The 25,866-nt window shown below is 41.0% G+C and overlaps 1 protein-coding gene across 5 annotated transcripts in view; it reads left to right on the top strand.

The window, feature by feature from the left end:
* ATAD1 (ATPase family AAA domain containing 1) overlaps positions 1-17,689 on the top strand; it is a 74,128-nt gene extending 56,439 nt beyond the window's left edge. For all 5 annotated transcript variants that reach the window (XM_077755228.1, XM_077755229.1, XM_077755225.1 and 2 more), the window contains 4 exons: positions 3,345-3,434; positions 6,429-6,479; positions 14,394-14,527; positions 16,293-17,689. In XM_077755228.1, the coding sequence (XP_077611354.1) occupies positions 3,345-3,434; positions 6,429-6,479; positions 14,394-14,527; positions 16,293-16,413 (396 nt within the window). In that variant the 3' untranslated portion in view covers positions 16,414-17,689. The remainder of the gene's footprint in view (positions 1-3,344; positions 3,435-6,428; positions 6,480-14,393; positions 14,528-16,292) is intronic.
* Positions 17,690-25,866: the final 8,177 nt, after the last annotated feature.

Here is a 25,866-nt window from a genome sequence, read left to right as displayed (position 1 = left end):
GCCCCAGCTTTATGTAGGGTGGCCTCTTATCACTAAGGCCATAAGGTGTCCAGAGCAAACCCCACTGCCTAAGATCTGTACATTTCTGTGTGGTACCTGGTCAGCTCCTACCCTGCCTTGCCTCCCTTGTGCATAGTCTTCACTGTTGGCTTCAGCTTAATTCCTTTATGTTTTTGCAGAATTATTAATTTGAGATTTTTTTATACTTTATTAATTTTGCTTTATAGCTGGAGAGTTTAAGGATCTCCTACATTCACATTACCATAAATCAAAAATTAAGACATCATCGTGGCGCCTGGGTGGCTTAGTCGGTTAAGCGTCCGACTTTCACTTAGGTCATGATCTCGCGGTTCATGGGTTCGAGCCCCGCGTCGGGCTCTGTGCTGACTGCCAGCTCAGAGCCTGGAGCCTATTTCGGAGTCTGTGTCTCCCTCTCTCTCTGACCCTCCCCTGCTCACGCTGTCTCTCTCTCTCCTCTCCTAGAAATAAATAAAAAAAATATATTAAAAAAAAATATTCGGGGCGCCTGGGTGGCTTAGTTGGTTAAGTGTCCAACTTTCGCTTAGGTCATGATCTCACAGTTCGTGGGTTCGAGCCCCGCGTCGGGCTCTGTGCTGACTGCCAGCTCAGAGCCTGGAGCCTGTTTCAGTCTGTGACTGCCTCTCTCTCTGACCCTCTCCTGCTCATGCTGTCTCTCTCTCTCCTAAAAATAAATAAAACATTAAAAAAAAAAATTTTTTTTAAATTCTTCTAAAGAGAATATTAAGCCACATGTTCTCCTTCTACATAACCTTCATGAAAATATAATTTGATTATAAGGGAAAGTTGCTTTTAGTGTTTGCTGAATGATTAGAAAACACAACATGGATAAGTTTAGTTGACATTAATAGAATTTTATTAGTAATTGGTGCTAATAAATCTGTTCAAAATGGGAATAGTATACAGGTTTCCAAAAATGGATTATCCTCCTGAGCAACAATATTGAAAGCACTTAGTTGAATAGTTAGCCCACGTAGGAGAAAATTGTCTAATATTATTTCGTATCAGAGGGTGGTTTTAAAAGTCAGGGAAATAGCATTTGGATGAAGTGTTCTCCAGAGCCACACAGCACGGTTCTGATACAAAACAACACTGGTTTTTCAAAACCATCATTCGTTACTACCCTGATAGTAATAATTTATTGTTTTCATTGTGATAGATCTTTATTTGCAGGAGAAAATGAAGATGTTGCTTTTTTAATAATATAAATTTCTTCAACCTTTTTTGCATGTTGAGGGGGATTAAAATTGATGTTAACTTGAATATTAGTTTTAGACATATTCTTTCATATGAACCAGTTAGGCTTTCTCTAAATATATCTATTCTGTGGTTACGGATCAAGTCCAGTACCCCGGCTTTTTCTTGTATTTGTGAGATCCCACAGTGCAAACAAAAGTAGCTGTGTGGCCCAGTCAGACCCGTCACTAGGACAGGGGATCCACGGTACCCGATGACGTCGTCTTCATCTGTTGAGACCACACACAAGTTAACAGTGTATTTAGGGTATTCACTGACATGGGCAAAGGGTTCAGGCATAGTTTTAGATCTGACTGTTTTAATTGTTAAAGCATCACATATATTAAAGATTCTAGAAAAGTCAACTGAAACACTAACTTCTGCTTAAATACTAAAAAAGTACTGTTCCCATTTTGAATTTTAGCTCATTCGCACTAGAGTTAAGATGTGTGTGTACAGTTGATCCATTTTTGCCCCTTAAAATCACTCTAAAACAACTTCTTTAACTGAAACAGGTAGTTTGAATTACTCACTTTTTCTTCATCTGAATACGTGTCATCATCCTATATTTATCCATAAGACCTTGTGATGGGTTTATTTAGATTCCTCGATCCTAATTTTTAGCATCCCATCTTCCATACTAGGTTTTGCCTTGTTTTTGTTTTAGATTGATATGGCCAGGCTTCTACAAGCTTCCATATCACTTTGAATCTCTTCTAACACTTAATATCTAGTCTATCTCAAAATGTACTTCTGTTCATTCTTTATTTTATGCAGTTCCTTTGATAACTTTAGGATTTGTTTTACATTTGCTTTACCTTACTAATTTTATAGGGTTGTGGAAAGTCAGTAAATTTGAAAACAAGGTAAGAGTGTTAATATTTTGATTTTAGGACCACTTTATTCAAATACAAAATACATTATATTGTGGAACTAACATTTCTAAAATTTGCCTTTGTATTTACACTTTTTCCCCTCTAGGTGGCAATCTCTCACAGTTAAATTGAAAATAATTTGTCTCTTGAATGTCATTAAACGTAGAGTAGAAGTAGAATATAAGAGTGGATCTTTCAAAATGTTCTGGAAGTTAGATTTCAAATTATTTCAGAAGTCGAAAACCTCTTAGGCTGGAATAAAATTATATTAAAGAAAAGTTTCCATTAGAATACCAATAAATTTCATTTTGGGTAGCAGAATATGGGTTGTTATTGTGTTATACAAAAGATACCAACCATAATGTTACGATTGAAGGCTTTCAGAAATTAACTTGTTTTGGATATATCTGTCTTTATTTGTGTTGAGTTTTCATGCCTGCATTCTTTATGAATAAAGTGACATAGGCCCAGAGGTTGGCATTTCCTTTTCTTTTTTCTTTAAATTAATTTAGTTCTTTTTAGTAATCTCTACCCCCAACATGAAATTCGAACTCATGACCCCGAGGTCAAGAGTTGCATGCTCTACCAACTGAGCCAGCCAGGCACCTCATTCTTTTTTCTGCCCAGCATTTATCTGATTAATTATTGCCCTTGTTGAAAGTTTGATTGCTTGAGGTTTTATTACACCATTGAGCAGATGTCACCAGCAGGGTTGATAGGGCTGTGAGATGGTGGTGTGACATCTAGCGGGAAAAGTATAGGATTCCATTACTGTCACCAGAATCCTCAGACTGGGGGGAAATGATTTAACATTAGTATCGGAGGACTCGAATTACCCCCTGTATAGACTCCCAAGCTGTAACATAAATGGCTTTTAGTTCGTCACTGTGTAGCCACTGAACAACTATATATTGCAGAACACAACCTGTTTTATCTTAAATCTTCATCATTATTCAGTAACTGAATTAAGAGTCTGCTGAAATGCATCAGTGTTACCAGCTTTGCTGTCATTGGGTCCATTTAGGATTAACTTTGGTTTGTTTTTATAAATTTTTGTGTAATACTGGATTAAAGTCATTTCTTATAGAAGATGTAAACAATCATTAGTTTTCCATAGCCTCTAACCTATTAATAACATCCTAAAAGGTGCATTATCGGTAGATTTAATGCCTTATGTTTTCTTTCTATGCCCAGGTCATAGTTATGGGCGCCACCAACCGTCCTCAGGACCTTGACTCAGCCATAATGAGACGAATGCCTACCAGGTTTCATATTAACCAGCCTGTAAGTGCTTGTGATTGGTGTTGTGCACCCATAGACTCAGCTTTTTACAGGAAAGGAATTTTTTTTTTAATGTTTGTTTATTATTTTGGGGAGAGAGAGTGCGAGTGGGGGAGGGACAGAAAGACAGGGAGACACAGAATCCGAAGCAGGTTCCACGCTCTGGGCTGTCAGCACAGAGCCTGCTGTAGACTCCAACTCAGGAACCATGAGATCATGACCTGAACCGAAGTCAGGTGTTTAACCTACTGAGCCATCCAGGCACCCCAGGAATGATTTTTTAATAGGACTGACTTACTATTTATGGCAGACAGGAAAGGAATGGGGCAAGAGTCCCTATAATTATTTGTCCTTTCCACTCTGTCTTGCTTTTTTCTTCTGTCTTTCCTAAGATGAGGGTTATTTGCTTCTCTTCAGAGTCTATAATTACCTCAAGTTTGCTTAGCCACTTGTGTGATTTTATTTAGAATGTAGCAGGTTATCTGGGAAGGTACATAGAAAATTAAAATTATAGTTTTGGTTTAGCACAGGATAAAATTAGGAGGGCTGGTGTTAAAGAATTGTTCTTTTCAGAAGGCAGACAGAAAGAACTGGATTTATGTGATTAATTATTGGCAATTGTTATCCATGCGTTCCTTTGATGGGATTGATGATTAACCAGTGGTTAAGAAACTACACTTTAACTTCATGCAAATGTGAGGGTGGTACCGAATGAAGCAGGACTGTCTTCTTTCTATTACCCTTTTTTGTCAGTTAAGAAGTGCCCTCCGATAGGTGATTATAACTTACTCTGGTACTCTACATAATTTTTACACAGAAGCCTCACATCTTGAATTTTGTGTGCCTTTAGATTGAAAAAGAAAAAAATAGGGTTGGTAATTGAAAATGTGCACCACACAGTCAGTCCACACATTACATGCATAGCTGTGTAGAAGAGAATTTTTTGTGTCAGTCCTTTCAAATTTTGAAGTAAAAGATTATAATAACCCTGAGAGTCTCTGGCTAAAAAACACCTGTCCCATTGTATATTCCACAGCTTACCAGTTTGTGGCAATATCAAGGTTTCCTAAAAGTGATGGTTGTAGCCTCTCTGATCAGTTGTTCGCTGTAGCTACAACCTCTGGTTCCGCTGAGAGTATGCACAGAGTGAGCCGCTCTGTTAGAAAAAGTACCTGCTACATCAGTGAAGATATTTTTCAACTCGCTGTAGGAGACTCTAAAATATATTTAGTGTGATCAGTGTTGAGCACTGGTTTGTGTCTGGCACCCACCAGGCTCTGGTGAATGGAGAACAACCCCTTTTCTCAGCCCTGGGTGGCACAGGAGGCAGACACGTAAATGCATGACATAAAATGTACTTAATAAAAGTATGTCTGAGGAACTCTGAGACCCTGAAATGATGATGAAAACAATAATTCTCTCTGAGTAGTTAACCTTACAGAACCCAGGGTGCAGGCGTTTGATATGCAAGCGAGGCGAGGAAAGTCAAGAGTGTGCGTGTTTCCTGAGAGTTCTGGGAGTATTTCAGGTGGGGCGTCTGGGAAGCAGAGGGACCCGGGGCTGGAGAGGTTAGACTGCTGCCGGGTTTACATGTATTTGGTCTGCCTTGCCTAAGAATTGGGCTTTTCTGTTGGCAAGATAGCAACCTTAACATTATTAAGGAAAGTTAATTTCCCTTGGTGGATCCAAAGACAAAGATTACATTAATGGAAACTCTGCCTGGAGTCTGACAGGAAACAGATTTTTGATACACAGTAGAACAGAACATAGGACGCCGACACACGGTAGCACAGGACACGGTATGACAGCACTGACGCAGGTGGAACAGGACACGGCACGACGACGCTGATGCGCATGGTAGAACAGGACTCAGGGCACGATGGCGCCACCTGCGATAGGACAGGACACGGCACGACGGCGCCAACACACAGTAGAACAGGACGCGGCTCGGCAGCGTGGACGCATGGTAGAACAGGACACGGGGCATGTCGGCGCCACCCACGGAGGACAGACACGGCACAGCAGCACTGATGACCAGTAGAATAGAACAGAGGCTGCAACAGCGTGTGGAGTAGCCTGTACTAAAGTTCTCATTTTAACGTGTTAATACCCAAAATGGGTTGCAATAGATTTTGTCAAACTTGTTACAGATTAGTATCCTGTTAATGTAGAAACTGGGATTTGGTAACCCCCTTTTCATTCTGTTTTTACTGGATACATACAGTTTATAGGGTAATTTTCTTCTCATTGCAGAACTGTGATGTCAAAGTATATGATTCTCCAAATTAAGTGATTATTCACCAAAAGTAGTTACTGGTGATCACAGAACATACCAAATTTACCTTCAGACTTAGCCATCTGGAATTACAGGAACGGCTGGGTTTAGTTGTGTTTTTCCTACTATTTGATTTAATACTCGTGGTAACGAGCTGTGTCTTGAGTGGTCGTGGGAATAGGAATGAGTTCAGCCATAATACATTTTTAAAGCTTTTATATTTACTTTCTATGTAAGGTATTCTATCAACATTCCTGTTCTGTGGTGTATACAGTGAGCCATCACTGGGCTGGAAGTATAGATACACGTACTGTCAATGCCAGACAAAAACTGGCTGATACAAATTAGCGAGTGTGGGAGCAACGTGCTCCTAGAGGAACTGAGCCGACATCGCCGTCACCCCGTCCAACTACGTAAATGAAGAAAAGGACGTTTGCAGAGGCATCGGGGAAAGACCTTGAAGGGCGTGTTATTTCTAGGACATTGTGCTAATCACTGGGGATTCAGAATAAGAAGACAGGAATTCAGTAGGTTGACCACAAATGATTACTCTAGAGTTTAAAGTGGACCTTGCTTAGACAATAAGTTTCATGATTTTTGTTAAGAGTTTCTGTCATTTTCTGCAAGCATTATCAGATAATTTACAGAGGAAAGAATAATATTAGGAAAACTAGTTGATCTTATTTTTTTTAAACGTTAACTGGACATGATTCTGGTTTTAGGCTCTAAAACAAAGAGAAGCAATCCTGAGACTCATCTTGAAAAATGAAAACGTAAGTAGAGAATTACATTTTTTCCCAATCATAAAACCATTTTAGAAATGAAAAAGCAACTGGAGAATAAACAGCTTTGTATTTGGCATAAATCACTGTAAAACTGTTGGCTGTTCATGTAACACGTTAGCTGGGGTCCATTTAAACTAATTAAAGATCGTCTGCTTTTTTAAAAATCTTCTTTGATATTTTTAGACTGTTCTTCAGTTATATAAGATACATTTATATTTGTAGAGCAGTATAGGTTTTTTTATTTACTTGATTACAGTATTTTTTGAAGTTGCAATTTAGTTTTAAGAAGGTATGATAATCAAAATTTAAATGGTGTCTATTTAAGGTCACATGCTTCAGAATTAAAATATGTACACTATATGGTATTCAGGAAAGAGTCTCGCTTCCTCTCACATTTCCTCTGTATCCTTTCTGACGGCACTGTCTATACTGGCAAATAGGATGTACTATTCCTCCTCTTCCTTTTTCTATATAAGCGTTATTAATAAGCTGCATACTCTGCCCTATGCAATGGCTTTTCACTCACCTTTGAGACCTTTCCATATTAGCAGACAGTGTCTTTATTCTGGGCCTTCACTCGCTCTCATTCTCTCTCACGTTTTTTCATTGCATCGGACTCCACTGTCTGGATTTACCACAATTTATGTAATTGGTGCCACACTGAAGACCATTAGGTTGATTACAGTCTTTTATTGTTACAGAAATGCCCCATTGAATAACAACCTTGTGCATATGTCACTTCGAACTTGTCGAGGGATGTTAGTGGGGGTAAATTTTCCAGAAGAGGAATTGCTAGATCAAAAGATATGATTTGGAATTTTGGTAGCTCTTGCCAAATTGTCTAGCTGGTTTACTCTCAACACCAACCACGTTAGAGCCCTTCTCCTGCAGTTTTGCCAACAACACAGAGGAGCTTTGTGCCCGTGTAATCTAAGTAGAAAATAGTATCTCGTTATATTTTTAAGGATGAAATGAGCGTTTCATGTTTAAGAGCCTCTTGAGGGTTTTTGTTTTTTTTTTTAATCTGTGAAATACCTATTCATATTCTTTGCCTATTTTTCTATTGCAGTGTTCTTCTTCTTAGGGATGTATAGGAACTCTGATATTAGGCTTAACTGACTGAGCCACCCAGGCGCCCCACCTAGGAACTCTGATATTAGGGAGAATTTTGTTGGTTTACGATTTGAAAGTATTTTTTCCTGGTTTGTTTTTCTTAACTTACTGGGTTCTTTTCCCCGTTTTTGGCTTCTGAGTTTTGAATAACATGGTATTCCTTACCATCCCAAACTTTGTTGCTAAGCTCTATTTGAGGGGCACCTGGTGGGCTCTCTTGGTGGCCCCTGTGACTCTTGATCGTGGGGTCATAAATTCAAGCTCCACATTGGGCGTAGGGCTTAGTTAAATAAATAAATAAGCAAACACACAAACAAACATGCTCACTGCTTGAACTTGCTGTCCAAACTAAAAAAATCTAATAGATCCCCATAGTGAGGGATGCTTGTGTTTTGTGGTTTTCCTCTGTCCCTGAATCACCATCAGGGTGCTTCTGCCCCTCTGTGCCCTATCTCCCCACTCCCCAGGTTTCCCCATTATAGTGCATCTGTGAATATTTTAGTTTTGTCTCTAAAGGAAAGAATTCTTTCCTTTTTTGACTTACTCTCATAACCATTATTACACGTACCAAAAAGTTGACAATAGTTCATTATCATCATCGAATATCTAGTCCGTTCAGATTTCCTACTGTCTTCTAAATGGCTTTTTTGTTTATTTGTTTTGTTTTTTACCATGTATTTGACTCAGGATCCATAGAATGTTCACAATTTGAGATTATTTGATAGGTTTGTTTTTTTTTAAGTTTTATTTAATTTGAGGAAGAGAGAGATGTGGGTACACATGTGAGCCAGGGAGAGGCAGAGAGAGAGGGAGAGAGAGAATCCCAAGCAGGCTCTGCACTGTCAGTATAGAGAGTGACACAGGACTCAAACCCACGCACTGTGAGATCATGAGTTGGAAATCAAGAGTTGGACACTTAACCAACTGAGCCATCCATGTGCCTCAATAGCTTTTAAATCTCTTTTAGTCTGTAAGCTATAGGTTACTCCTACATCTCTCTCCTTCTTTCTCCCACCTTCTTTCAGTGTATTTGTTGAACAAGCCAGCTTGGGTTCATCCACATTTCTCTCAGGTCTGGACTTTGCTGATTGCACGGAAGCAGTTGTCTAACAGCAAGTAGGGTGAGGCGCCGCTGGTCCCTCAGCCCAGTTCCCTGGCTACTTTTGTTTATTTTTCTGTATTAATTTTAGAATTAATTTGTCCTATTCAAGAAGAAACAAACACTAGTTGTTTAGTGGATTATAATTTAAGAGAATTAAGATCTTTTTGATGTGGAATCTTCTATCCAAAAGCAAGTATGTGTCTTTGGTTTTTTTGAGTCTTCTCCCGTACCTTTCAGTAGTGTCCTGTTCATTTATTTCTTTAAAACATAGATATGAAAAAAAAGACATATGCTAAATTGCAAAAGTTTAAGGAACCTAGCAAATTATAGAGTTACTAAGTATTTGGAGGATCATAGAGCCATGTAATAAAGAGAGAAACACTGTGCAGTCATTTCTTAAAAACTACATGTGCATGAAATGTTTTCTGCAATTTCGGGGAAATCCTTAAAACTCTCAATGTATTCTAGGTAAGGAACTCCTGTCCTATATGAGCATGAAATCAACAACTTACATTTGCCCTTTCACTGATTATTTGATAACTGCTTTCAAGACATGGTATAGTGGTGGTGCTGTTTAGGTAAATGACACTTAGTAAACTTTTAACAAAGATGGGCATCAAGGAGCAGTTCAGGAAAAAACAAGGGAGATAAAATAATTCCACAGGTTCTTTTAAAATTAGGATGGCTATTGGGGCACCTAGGTGGCTTAGTTAAGCATCCGACTTTGGCTTTAGGTCATGATCTCACGGTTCGTGGGTTTGAGCCCCCTGTCAGGCTCTGTGCTGACAGCTCAGCACTTGGAACCCACTTTGGACTCTATGTCTCTCTCTCTCTCTCTCTGCCCCTCCCCAACTCTCTCTCAAAAATAAGTAAACATAAAAAAAAAATTAATCAACTTTGACTTTAGTACTCTGCTTTTTTGAAGAGTAGCATCTTTGGAAATCTTTTTTTTTTTTTTTTTTTTTATTATCAAGTTGGTTTCCATGTAATACCCAGTGCTCATCCCCACAAGTGCCCTCCTCCATGCCCATCACCCCCTTCCACTCCGCCCCCCCCATACCCATCAGTCCTCAGTTTGTTCAAGAGCCTCTCATGGTTTGCCTCCCTCCCTCTCTCCCCCTATGTCCCCCCTTCTTCTCCCCCATGGTCCTCCGTTAAGTTCCTCATAATCCTTCTATACATGCAAACATATGGTATCCGTCCTTCTCTGCCTGACTTACTTCGCTCTGCATAACACCCTCAAGTTACATCCATGTTGCTACACATGGCCAGATTTCATTCTTTTAGAAATCCTTTTAGAATGACATTTATCATAGGTATAAGGAATTTTTAGCATTCTGTTTCTTAAAGCACTAAAAATTAGTGTCCAGTTTTATGATGCAGAATAGAAATGTTCTCTGGATAATTGCTGACCCAAGACCATCTTATTTCCCACTAGCTAATATTGTATGCTGAAGGCGTATTATTAACTTCAGTAGAATCTGAAAGAAATTAATGTAATTTTGTTAAAAAGATGACTCAAATGATACTGTTTTCCAGTCTTTTCATATTTCTTTACTGATCAGTCTTTAACACAGCTTAGTCATTGAAAACAGATAGTGTAGGGGCATCTGGGTGCCTCAGTTAAGCATCTGGCTTGGTCTCAGGTAATGGTCTTGCAGTTTGTGGGTTCGAGCCCTGCATCAGGCTCTCTGCTGTCAGCTCAGAGCCTGCTTGAGAGCCTCTGTCTCCCTCTCTCTCTGCCTCTCCCCCACTGGTGTTCATCCTCTCAAAAATATACATTTAAAAAAATCTAAAACTGATAGTGTAGTGGTTTTGGCTTAACGTTTTAAGTATGAAGGGATTAGAACTAATACAATGTGTATGTTATACAGGTGTCCTGTCTCTGTACTGAGGAGATTGAGTTTTTCCCCTACAAACAAATCTGAGTTTATACCTTTTCCATAATGCAGCAGTAGTAGTTACTAACAAGCATGGGCTTTGAAGACCAGCCTGAGGGCCCCACATTCTGGCTTGACCCCTCCCTACTGGGGGACCTTGGGCATATAGTGTTGAGTGTCCCTATTCCTCATTTTTCTCACTGGGAAAGTAGAGGTAATGCCAACAGTCTTATAGAATCATTTTGAGAATTTAAATGATACATGTAAAATGCTGAGAGTACCATGCTTGTGTGGCGTCCCCAGTAGATAGAGGAGATAAGTGCTCTTCCTTTAGACTGTGTTAGAAAGTCGTTCATTTTATTCCAATATTGCTCTCAGTACAAACCATAATAAGATCATGATCTGAGCTGAAACCAAGAGTTGGACCCTCAACCGACTGAGTCACTCTGATGCCCCAGAAACTCCTCATTATTTCTGAACTTTGATTTCAGTGTTCTGTTTTGGTTTTTTGTTTGTTTTTAAGAGTAGCACCTTTGGAAATCCTTTAGGATGACGTTTGTCATGGGTATAAGGAATGCCTAATGAAAACTGTTTCCATGACTTTATGGTTTATCTAATAGCTATCATTCTATAAAAAGGGTTACTTTTCGAGTATTTGCTGTGTGCCTTGCATAGTGGTGAGATATACATCATTTTTACTTAATCCTCAGTTCATCTGAAGAGCACATGCTGATACGATTTTACGTTGAGGAAACTGAAACTCAGAGACGTTCTATAAGTTGCCCAGGCTCACATAGCAAAGTATGATGGAGCCTTTCTCTTAACCAGCATGATATGCTTGCTGCCTCTGTTCATCTTCTCCCCTGGTGACTGGAATCTTCTCCTTTTTGACCTTTTCTCATACTTGTTTTGTTCATCTTTGTAACTTTATCACTGTGTCCTGCACAAGATTTGTGAGTGGTTAGAACATAGTGCGGCCCGACAAAGTATGGTCAAAAGATGGAATAGAGGTGTCGATTGTTTAAGTGAGAAAGACTCATTGTTAACGTCGCAGAGGACAGTTTGGAAGGTGGTTTTAAGTAGTTTAATTTATGGAATATTTTATATGTATATACAACCTTATATCCATCACCCAGATTTAACAAGTGATCTGAACATACTTGCTTCCCATCTCCTGCAGTCACTGGCACTGGTAGCCCGTTGTCCTGGTGGGTAGTGGAAATCCATTCCGTGGCTCTGTGTGGAGGAACGTGTGATACATATGCGTAGTGTGGGTTATTTTCACTCTTCCCTGAGTGTTACAGACTGTAAAGAATTTAGATTGTTGTATGTGGTTGCATATATACATGCACACGTAGAACGAGTTGTCAGACACAAAGGAGCAGACACCTCAAAGGAAGAGAGTAGACCGGTCTGGTTATAATCAGAAGTATGACAAGGTAACGTGAACAAAGTGAAAGAAAAGCCATCGGGAACTCATTTACAGCCCTGTGACCAACAAGGGACTAATATGCAGATTATACGGTACTCCCGTGGTCAGTTCATCAGGTTTTCTGTTGTGTACGTCAGATCACAGGTGCTAACGGTAACCAGACGTTCTCACGGTCTGATATGTCAGTACGCGATACACGAGTTCACTAGAGCCTGGGACTCTTAATCTCGGGGTTGAGTGCGAGCACCACGCTGGGCGGAGAGATTACTTAAAATCTTAAAAATAACATCTCCCAGTGGATTTGTCCATCTCTCTGTGTCCTTATGTTCATTTCTGCTCTGTCTTTCAGAGCCATATTTTATTAAATTATACCAGTGCAGAATTGTTACATTTTTCTGGTGAATTATTTTTTATCATTATTTAATGGTTTCTATTCCAAATCGTGTTCTGAGGAAAAATCTATTATTCTGATAAAGACAGACCTATATTAGCTTTCTTTTGATTACTATTTACCTTTTATGTTCTTTCTCAGTCTTTTATTTTGAACTTTTTTTTTCTTTTCAAATGGAACATGAGGCTGTTTTATTTTCCCCTTATACAGGGTGTGACCATTCTAAACCTCAAATAGCTACAATTTTGGTTTTTTTATACAGTCAGATGGGCTGTCACCAGCCTAGCCTATTTGCATTCGTGGGGATTACTGATAAACTTTGATTCATTCTTTTTTTTGTACTTTCCAAGTATTACGCTTTTTCTTTTTTGCCCACCCACCCCCGCTCTTGTGTTTTCTTTCCCTTTTTTCCCCTCCTTCTGCTGGTTCAGAAATTACACATTCTCTTTTTATCTTTTACTGGTACCCTTAAAATTTTTTGACATATTCCTAAAGTCCAGATTAACAGTATGTCTTCCCTCTTTCCAAGACTATAATTTTACCTCAAATGCTTCTGCGTGGATGTTCCCTGTCCCACATGGTCTCGTGGCTCACGTTTTAGTTCCATGTTGTTTCTCCGCCCCAAATTAAATGACTGTTACTACTGTGTGTGTGTTAAAGCTTGCTTGCTTATTTATTTATTTATTCATTTATTTAAAAACGTTTTTTGATGTTTATTTTTGAGAGAGAGACAGCATGAGCAGGGGAGAGGCAGAGAGAGAGGGAGACACAGAATTCGAAGCAGGCTCCAGGCTCTGAGCTGGCAGCACAGAGCCCGATGTGAGGCTCGAACTCAAACAGTGAGATCATGACCTGAGCCAAAGTCGGATGCCCAACCTACCGAGAGCCCCAGGCGCCCATTAAAGCTTATTTAGATTTAGTTACGCGCTTACATTTTCTTTGCTTAGCTCTGCTGCAAGCCCCACACCTACCTCCTGGGTTCACTTCTTTTATCAAAGAATATGAGATGTCTCGATATTCAACCCCCACTTTTAGAAATGAAAAGACTGGCGTTGTGCGAGGTCACAGTTGCAGAGCTGACAGTGGACCCCACTTCATCCGGCTTCCCAGTCTTCTGTACAGCTGCCAGTATTACTTAAATAAACACTGGGGCTTCCACAGAAGCAAATGGGAATTTAATAACTCATAAAGGTGGCATTTCAGGCCAGTGAGGGACAGTAAGTGTTGTTAACACAAATGGTTAGCTATGGGGGGAAGAATTCTGCTGGACCTTACCCACAATGTGTCCACAGCCCGGCTCTGGTGCAGCCTTGGCAGTGTATTTAACCTCCCTCCAAAGGAGAATGCTGCCTGACAGGGTCAAATGAGACTAACATGCAGAGTGCTCAGTCTAATAGAAGGAAATCATTCTTGCTCATTTTCTCTTCTTAACCTACACAGAAGCCTAGTGTCATTGTACTGTCCTCAGCCTGCTGTGTGCCCAGGACAATGACCGAAATGGCTTGATTGTGTAAGCTTACGTTGAGGAACAAGACTACTTGACGCTGAGTGCTGAGCTAGTAAACACGGAGCATTGTGGTTAGAAGGAGAGTGAGTGCCAGTTGCTAGGTTTGTTGTAATGGACCCGGGACTTGATGCAGGCTGTTTGCCAAGAATGGTGATGAATGTATCCCAGGGAAGTGTCAACTCGAGACCTTCCAGAGAGGTGCAAGGAGAGTCCGATGGCCTTTGAGTCTGTTCTTCCCTCTCACTTTGTGATCTATCTAGTAAGGCTTTATTTAGTGCTCCAGTCATAATGACAGTTAAAGACAATTAGATTTCAAAATTCCAGCTTTTATGGCTAAAGAAAATAGAAACCGAAAGTATTTTTGGATGCTTCTCCTCCTTCCTTACTATTCCATTATGCTTAACATTCTTTAAGTGGGAGAAGAGTGGATGTATCATCCTCTGCGGCACTTCTCATATTTGTTCTCACTCCTGTAAGGTGGACAGGCACGTGGACCTGCTAGAAGTCGCCCAGGAAACTGATGGCTTCTCAGGCAGTGACCTGAAGGAGATGTGCAGAGACGCCGCCCTCCTGTGTGTCCGAGAGTATGTTAATTCTACAGCAGAGGACAGGTATGATCTATTTCTCAGATCCTTTTAGAGATTTTAGGGCAGTTTCCTTTTTTTCTTTACAATAACAACTCTGCTTATGGAATAAAAGGTGAACTTGAATTAACAAACTCCCCAACTTTACAAATTGCCTTTTCCTAAAGGGAAGTTCTGAAAGCAAGTTGGGGACGGGGTTCGTGGGGAGGCTCTGGAAGGAAGAGGAAGAAATAGAAGCTGCACATTTGCTGAAAACCCCTGCGCTGGGTCCCAGGAGGCCGACAGGAGCTCAGGCTTACTTTCTCCCAGGAGAGAGGGTTCGCTAGGGTTTCTGGACTGCTTTGCACCTGAAACTCCTAGTTTCATTTCCTGTGCCCTTCCAGGAATTTCACGTGTGAGTGCGCCGGGGGGCGCCGTTGCTGGGGTTCAGCCTTCAGTTTGTTAACAGCAGTGTATTTACTAGACACACAGTTGTCACTAGGGCAGACTTCACTTGAAGGCAGTTTCAGAGCAGAGTCTGAGAAGCCAGTTCTGTGCCCAGCTGTTGCAGCAGACACACCAGTGAACAGAATCAAGTCCACCCCATGAACTGTGTCCTGCAAGGACCTGTCCCAGAAGGCCACTCACCCTGGGCCAGCGTAACACTGCATTTAACCTCTTTTCAGAATATTGACCTGCTGACGAAGAGTTTCTGTGACTCGTAGCAAACTTGTACTCTGGGGCCTCGTTTGAATGAGTTTTCCACCTCTTGCCCTTTTTTCAGCACACACCCCACCCCACCCCACCCCACCCCCACTCCAGGGAACCTGGATGTGGCTGTTGTGAGTGTTTAATGACAGTGCGTTGCCATAGCGAGCTTCACCAAAGCGTTTTGTTTGGTGTAGGAAGGTTAGCTGTGTTTGCACGAGTTCTGCCCCTGCCTCTGGTGCTCCCTAAGGCCCTGTTACAGGGAGGCCCGCTTCATTTCTTTGTGGCCGGATTACCCCAGCTCCCCGAACACTAGTGCTGGGAATGCTTCTGACCTCTGACGGGAGCCAAGAGTTTACCTTCCAAAGGTTTTTATTCTTGCGTGTAAGATAATGAGGAGAGGAAGAAAAACAACTTATGAATACATTTTGTGTGAATAAAAAAAGTCCTATTTTTCTGCTATCCTCAAAGCCTTTGAAAGTTTTGTCAGTATGAAGAATCTGGCTCATAGACTTAGCTTATCATAACTTTTTCCCTAATTGCTTTTTCCTAAGTGTGTGTAAATTACAAGACATTATATATTGGATTTTGTTTTTCGCATTATGGAATAGGAGAGGGTTTAGGCGAGTTGGTTTTTATTAATAGCAAAGAATTTTAGTTTGTCAGATGCTAAATATGTACACGAAAATATACCCAAGAATGCTACTTTTAATTTGAGTTTTCATGGGAATAATTTTTTATTCCTTGATGGGAATTCTGCATCCATGTAGATAAAGTGCACACCTTTATCTAGTATTTTTATGTTGTGCTAATATTCTGCTTTTGGTTCTTAGTGTGAGGTGTTTGGTTTTCATGACCACATCTGCAGCACTGAGTTACAGCCGGCCTTTCGGGCCCCTCCCTCCCAGCACCCTGCACTTCTAAACATCCTCCCCGGCTTGTGTCTACACAGAGCATTCTGGAAATTCTCATGAAGCTGATAATTGTGGCTGTCCTTGGGGGTCGTAGGTGGGACAGAGACTTCATTTCTTAATCTCAGGAGGATATTTTAGGGAGATGTATTTGAAAGTCATTTGACCATCTGGCGGTTTTGTCTGTGTCTTAGCCGCGATGAAGATGAAATCCGGCCTGTGCAACAGCAGGACCTGCAGCGAGCAATTGAGAAGATGAAGAAATCCAAGGACGCAGCGTTTCAGAATGTTTTAACACATGTTTGTTTAGATTAGGAGTAAAGATCATTTGTACAGTTCAGTGTGATCTAGTTTGGTGCACTCTCTTACCATCAGTGGAAATAGAATGAAAAACATGCCATGAGAGAGTTAAATGTTCATGACACTGGTTTTATACTCTGACTCCTAAGTTATTGAGATGTAGTTGTTCTGTAAGCGGTATTACTACTCGTCAGAAATCATGAAGAGAAACAATCTAAGCCAGCCGGAGTGGGAGCTTGCATCTGACCTCTGTTGCCGTGCGCTGCAGCCTCAGAACATCTAAGCTGGTCTTAAAGTAACAAATGGTTTGTCGAATCGTTCGTGAGAAATGGGGATGTGGGTAAGTGCTGGTTTCTCCATATGTGAGTGAGTGTGTGTGTGTGAGAGTGTGTGTATATGTGTATTAAATGTATATATTCACACATTTTATATTGATATTCTGTAGATATGTTTGAATACGGAAACTTTTTTTTACCCCAACTACTGAATCAAAAAGTACCAAATAGTGTAGAGCAAAACTAAGATTTATGGTCGTGTGTGAAGGTACAGTGATTCAGCCATTTTCAGCTGTCACTTGTTTCTGCTTTTAAGTTGAATATTTCTCCACAGTGGGATAGTTGGAATCTGCCACATCTCTGTGTCAGATGGGGCTCCACTATTAGCTTGTTGGATAATCCAATAAAAATACTTGATCAGTGATCAGCATGGAGTGGTTGTCAGGCATTTGGGTGATCAACACTGATTTCAGCTCTTTCTGTAAGCACACTGAGCAGAGACCTGTTTTAAATTGACATACATAAACGTGGAAGGAATAGCCTTTCCAATGGCTTTGAAAAACTACAGTGCCATGCAGTACACGTATGTGACTTTCCTTCATTTAATGTAACCTAATTCTGTTGTAACCATGGTTTTGTAATGTTATTTTAAAGTTATATGTTTTTTAATTATGGTCAAATATAATTTGGTCACCAGAAATGAAATGATAGTTTAAAACAAGTAGTTGTTGCTAGATGTGCTAAAAATATTCATTTTGTAACTTTGATTTTAAAGTTTTCTTAGCATATTATAAATTGTGCCCTAGTTAGTACAGATACATATGTCTGAGTCCCCATATTGTATCCGTAGTCATTTGATGCTGTGTGCCCTCCATAGGAAACATTTTTTTTTGTCTAGAATTCCACTAACCAAAATTCTGTTATAAGCCCTTAAACACACCGCATGAGGAAAATGGCACAATGTGGTCTTGAGGTGCCTTCTGTAAACCATCTGAAAGATTAAATTATGCTCCGTATATTTTTGTTTTTATTGTATTTCTTTGAAACTCTCAGTCTATATTCATGAGACATTGGAGTAATTTATTTGATAGTAAGTCTCTCACTCGAACCTGTTGGGGAGTTTATTTGGTTGTGTGAGTAGTAGGCAGGTAGAGGTTGCAGGAAGCAAGTTTCGAAAATTGTGAAAATTGACTGCAAAACATAAGATACCAAAAATAAAGTTTCATCTCCCATTTTTAATAACTATATTATACAACTATTTTATAATAAAGAGGTCTCTCTTTATTAATTTTTCTCCACTTGGTCTTCTTCCAAAGTTACATAAAATTTTCTGGGGTTTACTTGCGTTTGGAGTGTTTTACCTTGCTGTGTAGCTTTCATACTTTGGTAGTGTGCAGTGTTGTATCTGATCGTTATTTTGCCTTAGGTCTGATTTCAGTAATCCTTTAATCTCATGGCAGACTGGTATAAAAAAAAAAGGTGGTTTGTCTCTCATGTCCTTTCTTTTTGTCTTTTCTTAAATTTAGAATATCCAATAGTATAGTTACTAAGTTTATCATGGTTTTAATCACCAAGTGAAGTTAATCACATGGATCGTGACTCATTCAGACATCTTAGAGCCTAAAGTAATTGAGGAACCTTTTTAATGTCATTTTGAAGAACTTTTAGTGTCACAGAATCTGTGCTCGCTGTATACATGCATTTGACACAGGTCACTGGGCTCCAGGTTCCCAGGTATCCCCTTGGCGGCAGTTACATCCCCACTGGACATGGTTGGACGGCTCCCTGTGGATATTCAGGTGGTTAATCCAGGCTCCCCGTGAACTGACTCTGTGCCCGCTCACTAATCCCCTAACTTCTTGAAGCCTCTGCTTCTACACAGTGGAGTGGCAGTGGCGCCCTCCTAAGGCGTGGTGTGAAGAGATGATGCATGTGAGGCACTAGGCCCCAGCCCCAGAGCAGTTCTCCCTCAAATGTGGATTGTCACCACGGTAGTCTTACTACTTTGACACACTGATGTGCATATTGTTGGCCAGGCTGGATTTTTGAGCATTCTCTACGTTTACTCCACTTGCAGAATCCCTAGGCCTGTCCTCTAGGGACTCAGATAGAAATGATCGCCTGTGTGATATTTCTCAGACACCCTCATCGCTGGAAGACTGCTGGTGAGTCTGATGTGTCTCAGACTATTCCCTGGCCTTTTTGTGTAGAGTTTAAGAGCTCGATATTTGAGGCAATTCAGTATCTTCTTTATGATTTCCTTTGCTTCTACCACTCAGCTCCCAAATGCAGGACAACCCAGAACCCGCCGTGCTATTAAGAGCTGGGCTGGGTTAATAGAAATATCCCACATGGATCATAATAACCTAACATTACTTAGTAGCTGTACCATAAAGGTTTTGATGTTCCAGGAGGGTGGCTCAAGCCTTGAGTGGTGGCTCAAGCCTTGAGTGCGTCCCTTGTTGATAGGGTTGTTTTTTTTTTTTTAACTGAAATTGTGTCATTTGTAGACAAATGTTCCAACTTTCTTCTGGATAAAGAAACTAAAGCAGATGATATTTATCTTGTAGCTTTTCTCAGGGTCAGAATATTGAATAGAATTCCAATATGCTGAGCATATATCCTGCCCTTAAAGCCGTAGAATCGTTCTATGTAGAGCTGTTACATCTTCAGAAGCCCTTCATTATTAAATTTGTTGTAGATTGAGCCATCAAACAGTCTACTAATCTTGTCAAAAGTTAAGGCTCTGTCTACATGTGTCGGTGGAATTTATGCCCTACTCACCAGGCCATGAAATTCCTGAGAAGATGTAAATGAGATCGGACCTAAACACAATCACTTAGTCATGTGGGTAAGCGCAAAACATCCTTAGTAACACTGGTGTAAAGACTAATGACACATAAGGTCTCATTACTAAATCACTCGACTAGGGGCACCTGGTGGCTCAGTTAAGTGTCCAGCTCTTGATTTCAGCTCAGGTCATGATCTCATGGTTTGTGGGCTCAAGCCCCATGTCAGGCTCCACCTGATAGCACTTGGGATGCTCTCTCCCTCCCTCTCTCTGCACATGTTCTCTCTCTCTCTCAAAATAAATAAACTTTGGGTTTTGAAATAAGTTGCAGTGAATAATGTTCATGCTGGTGTGGAATGTGTCAAGGACACATGTTTGTGAGTCATGATAGTTCAGCTTTAAAACTAGAGCCAAAGCTCTAGTTAAATAATTACTGACATGGAAAACTTAGGGAACTGAGAGTAGAACAGTGTTGTATTCCAAAGATAGATAGCTTTGAGAAATTCTAGGAATGGCCAAGATGCTCAAATGGGGGATTGTGATACATCATCTAGTAAAACAAATTCCTGGGGTGCCTGGGTGGCTCAGTCAGTTGAGCATCCAACTTTTGACTTTAGCTCAGGTCATGATCCCAAGGTTATGAGATTGATCCCCATGGCAGGCTCTGTGCTGAGCAAAGATCTCCTTGGGATTCTCGCTCTCACTCTCTCCCTCTGTCTCTCTCTCAAAACATATCCTTGCAGACACATCTGAGGGAGACCGGGATTGTCTACTGGGCCATAGTCCTGGTCTTGTAAAGAGTACCATTTAGGGCTGTACTGCAGACAACCAAACAGCTGACATGAATTCAATGAAGAATTCATTTGAAGGATATGGGGGAGCTCAGGAGCTCAAAAAAAAAAAAGTAAAACACTGGACTTAGCATCTGGCTCTTGATTTCAACTCAGGTCACCATCTCATGGTTTGTGGATTTGAGCAGATCTATTCAAGAATCTTGCGTGGGATTCCCTCTCCTTCTCTGTCCTTCCCTCATGCTTACTTGCTCTCAAAATAAATTTAAAGAAAAAAAGGACTTAGAGGACAGAAAGCTCCAGAAGTTTTTTAACTAGAATTGTTCAAGAATCTTGCTTTTATTCCTCCACTAGATTAAATGAATTCCATTTATCTTTAAATTGTCCCATTCTTGAGTCATGGAAGTAGGCGTGCAAACCCAAATCAAAGTCCCTGTCAGTAGCCATGGAGCTTTGTGAGAACAAGCCCCCAGGGACCCTGGCTTAAATGGCTTGAGGATAAGGATCTGGATGTACCACCTCTTCAAGACTAAACGCAACAGACAGGGCTTCAACCAGAGAAAAGTGAGTATTGTGGAGAAGGTGGCTGGACAAGAAAGGACACAGGGACATGCCGAATGACGATGGTCCTATAACTCAAGGGGGCCGCCGATGCTGTGTGCACAGCCTGCAGGGACGGCTCGCTCTGGTCCCATGCGCTCTACCCCGTGGTGCTGGAGTGCCGCTTGGCTTATCCAGCATTTTAGCTGGGTGTCCCCTTGAAGTTGTTACCAATTTTGTTCCAGATAATGGATCTAAAAAGAACACTGGAGACAGGATAATGTTGGGTTTTGTTGTATTTCTAAGGAATGCAGACCTCTTCCTCTGGGTGGGCAGTTACTTGAAGGCCTGTTCATCCCGATCCCAGGGCACAGGCACACCATGTCTGGGGCGTAGCTTTCCTAAGATGGGTTGGCCGGGCTTAGGCCACCCCCTGCCCTCTCCTGCAGCAGCCTTTTGATCTTAGTGGTATTGGAGCAGGGAGGGCGTGGAGGTGCAAGATTCAGATGTTTGTGTCTCTGTGGACTCAGTTCTCACGGGATCCTGGCATCCGGCCACCATGAGGACGCACAAGACTCTAGACCCTCTTTCACCATTTGCTCTGCAAGGTCCCAGGAAGGGAGATCATCTGGCCAGGCAGTTTTTTATTTTGTTTTTTAATCTTTATTTATTTTGGGAAGAAAGAGACAGTGTGAGCAGAAGAGGGGCAGAGAGAGAGGGAGACACAGAATCCGAAGCAGGCTCCAGGCTCCAAACTAACAGCACAGAGCCCAATGCAGGGCTCTAGCTCATGGACAATAAGATGATGATCTGAGCCAAAGTCAGACGCTTAGCTGATTGAGCCCCCCAGGCGCCCCCAGGTAGTTTGTGAAGGTGATGTGTTTGTAGCTTTCAGTCAGTATTGAGTCTTGGTTGAATTCTCACCCATGCAAAGCCTCTGCATCTAAGGCAGGCCCACTCTTCTGTACACTGCCTCCAGACTCCTGAGTCTACTCCCCCGGGTATACACAAGGACCCAGGTGCCCGTGCACCCCTGAGCGGCTTTTCTGGAAGGCAGTTGGTGAAGAATCCTTGTAGCCACTGTTCTTTGTGAGTCTTGTGGAAAAACATTACTTTTATTTTGCCCGGCTTTTTTTCTTGTTGCTTTGGGAGTGAAGGTCTTTCATGCCCTCCTGCATTCTACCAGAATTATAAGTCATGTGAAGTTCATTTCCACCTTTACAGGTTTCAATCCCAGCTGTGAAACTTTTATATATTAATAATATGGCATTGTAGTCTTGGGCAAAAATCTGTTTCTTTGAGCTTCTGTTCCCTTATCTGTAAATAGGACTCATAATGTGAGCCTCCTGGGATTGTGTTAAGAACCCTGTGGAAATGCTTTGGAAGTTAGGACGTGAATATGACTGCAGGTCATCGTGGGCTTAGGGTTACCCACTCCCAGGCCTCCCATCTCCTTGTCTGCATGGTGATGGACATGCTGAAACAGATGACTTTACGTTCGCATCCCAGCTCGCTAAACCACATACTGTGGCAGCAGTGGCCATATTGGTAGACAGATTCAGGTCCCTCAGCATTGCTGACCTGACCATCAGGGGCTTCTGAACGGGAAAGCCTTGTCAGCTACTGAAGGCTGTCAGTCTTGGTGAACACACTTGCTCTAACAGGCACAAATTAAAAAAAAACACCAACAGATAGGAGGGTCAGAGACACTTGCGTGTGCTGGTGTTTGTGTACTAGACCTGTTACCTTCCTTAACTCGGCTGGAGCTGTAGGCTCTCTTGGTGGTTGTTTACTTTGAATACCCGAAGATCTAGTGCTTTATAGACTTCCTTTTATCTTCTGAGTATAGGATGGGGGATACAACCTCTTCACTGGTTCGTGGAATCAATGTCTTCCATACCTGTAGGTTTTCCTTGGTAAATACACGTGAAGAAGCCAATCTCTTAAGTAGTTCGAAATTCCAGGTCATTGTTGGAGTTGTTTTTCATGCAGGTAGTCCATCATTATTTCAGCCTAGGCTGGGCTGAATTTTGCCTTTGAACTATTTATGGAAAGCAGGCTTATGAAATAAACATAAATCAAGATTTTTCGTTCCACATAAGCATGTACAATGCATTACGGTTTGTACAAACTGTCACATTTTGTGAACGAAGTGCACAGCAGGTTTAAACTTCTGGAAATAAACCCCAAACCAGCTGTATTTAATAACTTGGTACCAAGTAAAGTTTACTTTACCATGTAAAGAACTTTAGCGTGTATTATGGATACCAGCAATCATAAATACGTATGATAACATTAAAATAGCTGTGTCAGAATAAACTCAAAATGGATGAAAGACCTAAATGTAAGATAGGAAGCCATCAAAATCCTTTAGGAGAAAGCAGGCAAAAACCTCTTTGACCTTGGCTGCAGCAACTTCTTAACACATCTCCGGAGGCAAGGGAAACAAAAGCAAAAATGAACTATTGGCACCTCATCAAGATAAAAAGCTTCTGCACAGAGAAGGAAACAAACAACGAAACTAAAAGGCAACCAACAGAATGGGAGAAGGTATTTGCAAACGACCTATCAGATAAAGGGGTGGTATCCAAAATCTATAAAGAACTTATCAAACTCATACCCAAAAAGCAATCCAGTGAAGAAATGGGCAAGAGACATGAAGAGACGCATGTGCAAAGAAGACATCCAGATGGCCGACACAGGAAAAAATGTTCAGTATCACTCATCATCATGGAAATACAAATCCAAACCACAATGAGATACCACCTTAGACCTGTCACAACTAACATTAACTCAAGGCAACAACAAGTGTTGGCGAGGATGTGGAAAAAGAGGATCTCTTTTGCATTGCTCGTAGGAATGCAGACTGGTACAGCCACTCTGGAAGTATGGAGGTTCTTCAAAAAATTAAAAATAGAACTGCCCTACGACCAGCAATTACACTGCTAGGTATTTATCCAAGGGATACAGGAATGCTGTTTTGAAGGAGCACATGCCCCCCGCCCCAAAGTTTAAAGCAGCGCTATTGACAATAACCAAAGTATGGAAAGAGCCCAAATGTCCATCGATGGATGAATGGATAAAGAAGATGTGGTATATGTATACAATGGAATACTACTCAGCAATCAAAAGGAATGAAATCTTGCCATTTGCAACTATGTGGATGGAACCAGATGTTACTATGCTAAGTGAAATTAGTCCAAGAAAGACAAATATCATACGACTTCACTCATATGAGGACTTTAAGATACAAAACAGATGAACATAAGGGAAGGGAAGCAAAAATAATGAGACTCTTAAATATAGAGAACAAACATAGGGTTACTGGAGGGGTTGTGGGAGGGGGGGATGGGCTAAATGGGTAAGGAGCATAAGGAATCTACTCCTGAAATCATTGTTGCACTATGTGCTAACTAACATGGATGTAAATAAAATAAATTGTAAAAACTGTCAAAAAACAACAAAAAACCTGCCTGTGACTTATGTGTTTGAAAATGATAAAACTGTATTACTTTCAAAAGCATTCCATAATTAAGTATCTCACTCATGGAGACTGGCCTTCCCTGCAATTAATCCAAATTAAGAGGTCTACGGGAAGGGTAATAGGCTGGGGCGGGGGTGGGGGACGGTACAAGAGATAACCATTGTCACAAGAGGTAAACGGTTGGTGAACTCCTCATCTCCCCTGGAGAAGGCTGGGGGCAGTCCCCATAGAAAAGTAAGATTTGTATATTGTGGCTAATAAATCTCCTAACTCTAGCCAATGACCTATTTATGTTTGGTTATATCAATAAAGTTCCATAGTAAGTTTTTTCATTAAAATAATTTCCAACATAAGCAGAAAAGCCAGGCATTTTCTGGCATGTGTATTAGCCAGCTGCTTATATCGTTCTGAGCATTCAGGGCCCATTGATGGTTAATATTCATCAAAGAACTAAGTGCATCTGAGGGAGACGAAAAATAAGTCATTTTCATTACTTATGTATGGCTCATTCTTGATGCATTTTGGTAATGAGGAAATGCTTAAATAATGGAAACCTGTATCAAAATCTCAGGCGAAAGCTGCACTATTATTGCTGCATCCAAACTTCAGATGTAAGAGCAGTTGGTTGGTCTGGTGCTCATCTAATTTCTGGTCACTGGCTGTCAGGGCAGTCTGAAGATCAGTGCCAGACCTGAAAGCCAGGTGACAGAAAGGAGGAGAACAAAGAAAAAACAAACTCCAGCTTAGAGTTCTCAAGTAACCAAGATCTGTTTCTTCATGCAAGCGGGATGGGTTGGAAGGAAATCTTGCAGTCTGAGTGTTGATGTACAGTACAGCCTTGGTTTGCGAGCATAATTTGTTCCGGAAACACGCTTGTAATCCAAAGCACTTGCATATCAAAGTAAATATCCCCATAAGAAATAATGGAAACTCAGATCATTGTTCCACAACCCAAAAACATTCATATAAAAATGATCACAATACTGTAATATAATACAAAATGACAAAGAAAATACAAAATATCAAGAAAAAGAAATCAGCCTGCACTTACCTGGTTTTACCTTTGAAAACCTTGTGGCTGGGGTGAGGGAGACAGGAGAGAGGAGGGTTATTGGGTAGGACGACTTTCACCATCACTAACAGAATCACTGCTATCTATTGACTCAAAAGAATCTTTTTCTGCATGGGAGCCACTGTATATGCTTGCACGGATGCTGACTACAGTGCAGTATTGATAAACTCTTGTCATGTACTGTATTTCATGTAACTAGCAATAAGGCAGCAGGGGAAAGGGTCTCTATTGTAGGCAGCCTCCCCTAGAATTGAGCAAAGCATTCCTAAGCTCACTCTTGTCTGGAAAAGCAAAGGACTGTCCATAGGCGCTTCGAAGTGACAGAAAATACACCAGGGCCAGTTGTGGGCACCTCCCAGTTCTGAAAAATCCCTAATTTCTGCCAAACACCACAGCCTGAGACCGAGCATGGGAGGTGATCACCCATAATCCCACAGGGAGGGAGGGAGAGAGAGAGAGAAGGAGAGAACCACCATTGGCTCAGTTGCGGTCATGTGACATTCAGTGTCCAGAAC

Source organism: Crocuta crocuta, unplaced genomic scaffold (genome assembly GCF_008692635.1).
Source record: "Crocuta crocuta isolate KB4526 unplaced genomic scaffold, BGI_CrCroc_1.0 scaffold2, whole genome shotgun sequence".
NCBI classification, from domain to species: domain Eukaryota; kingdom Metazoa; phylum Chordata; class Mammalia; order Carnivora; family Hyaenidae; genus Crocuta; species Crocuta crocuta.
The sequence above is the reverse complement of the archived record's forward strand: the minus strand, read 5'-3'. Positions and strand labels throughout refer to the sequence as shown.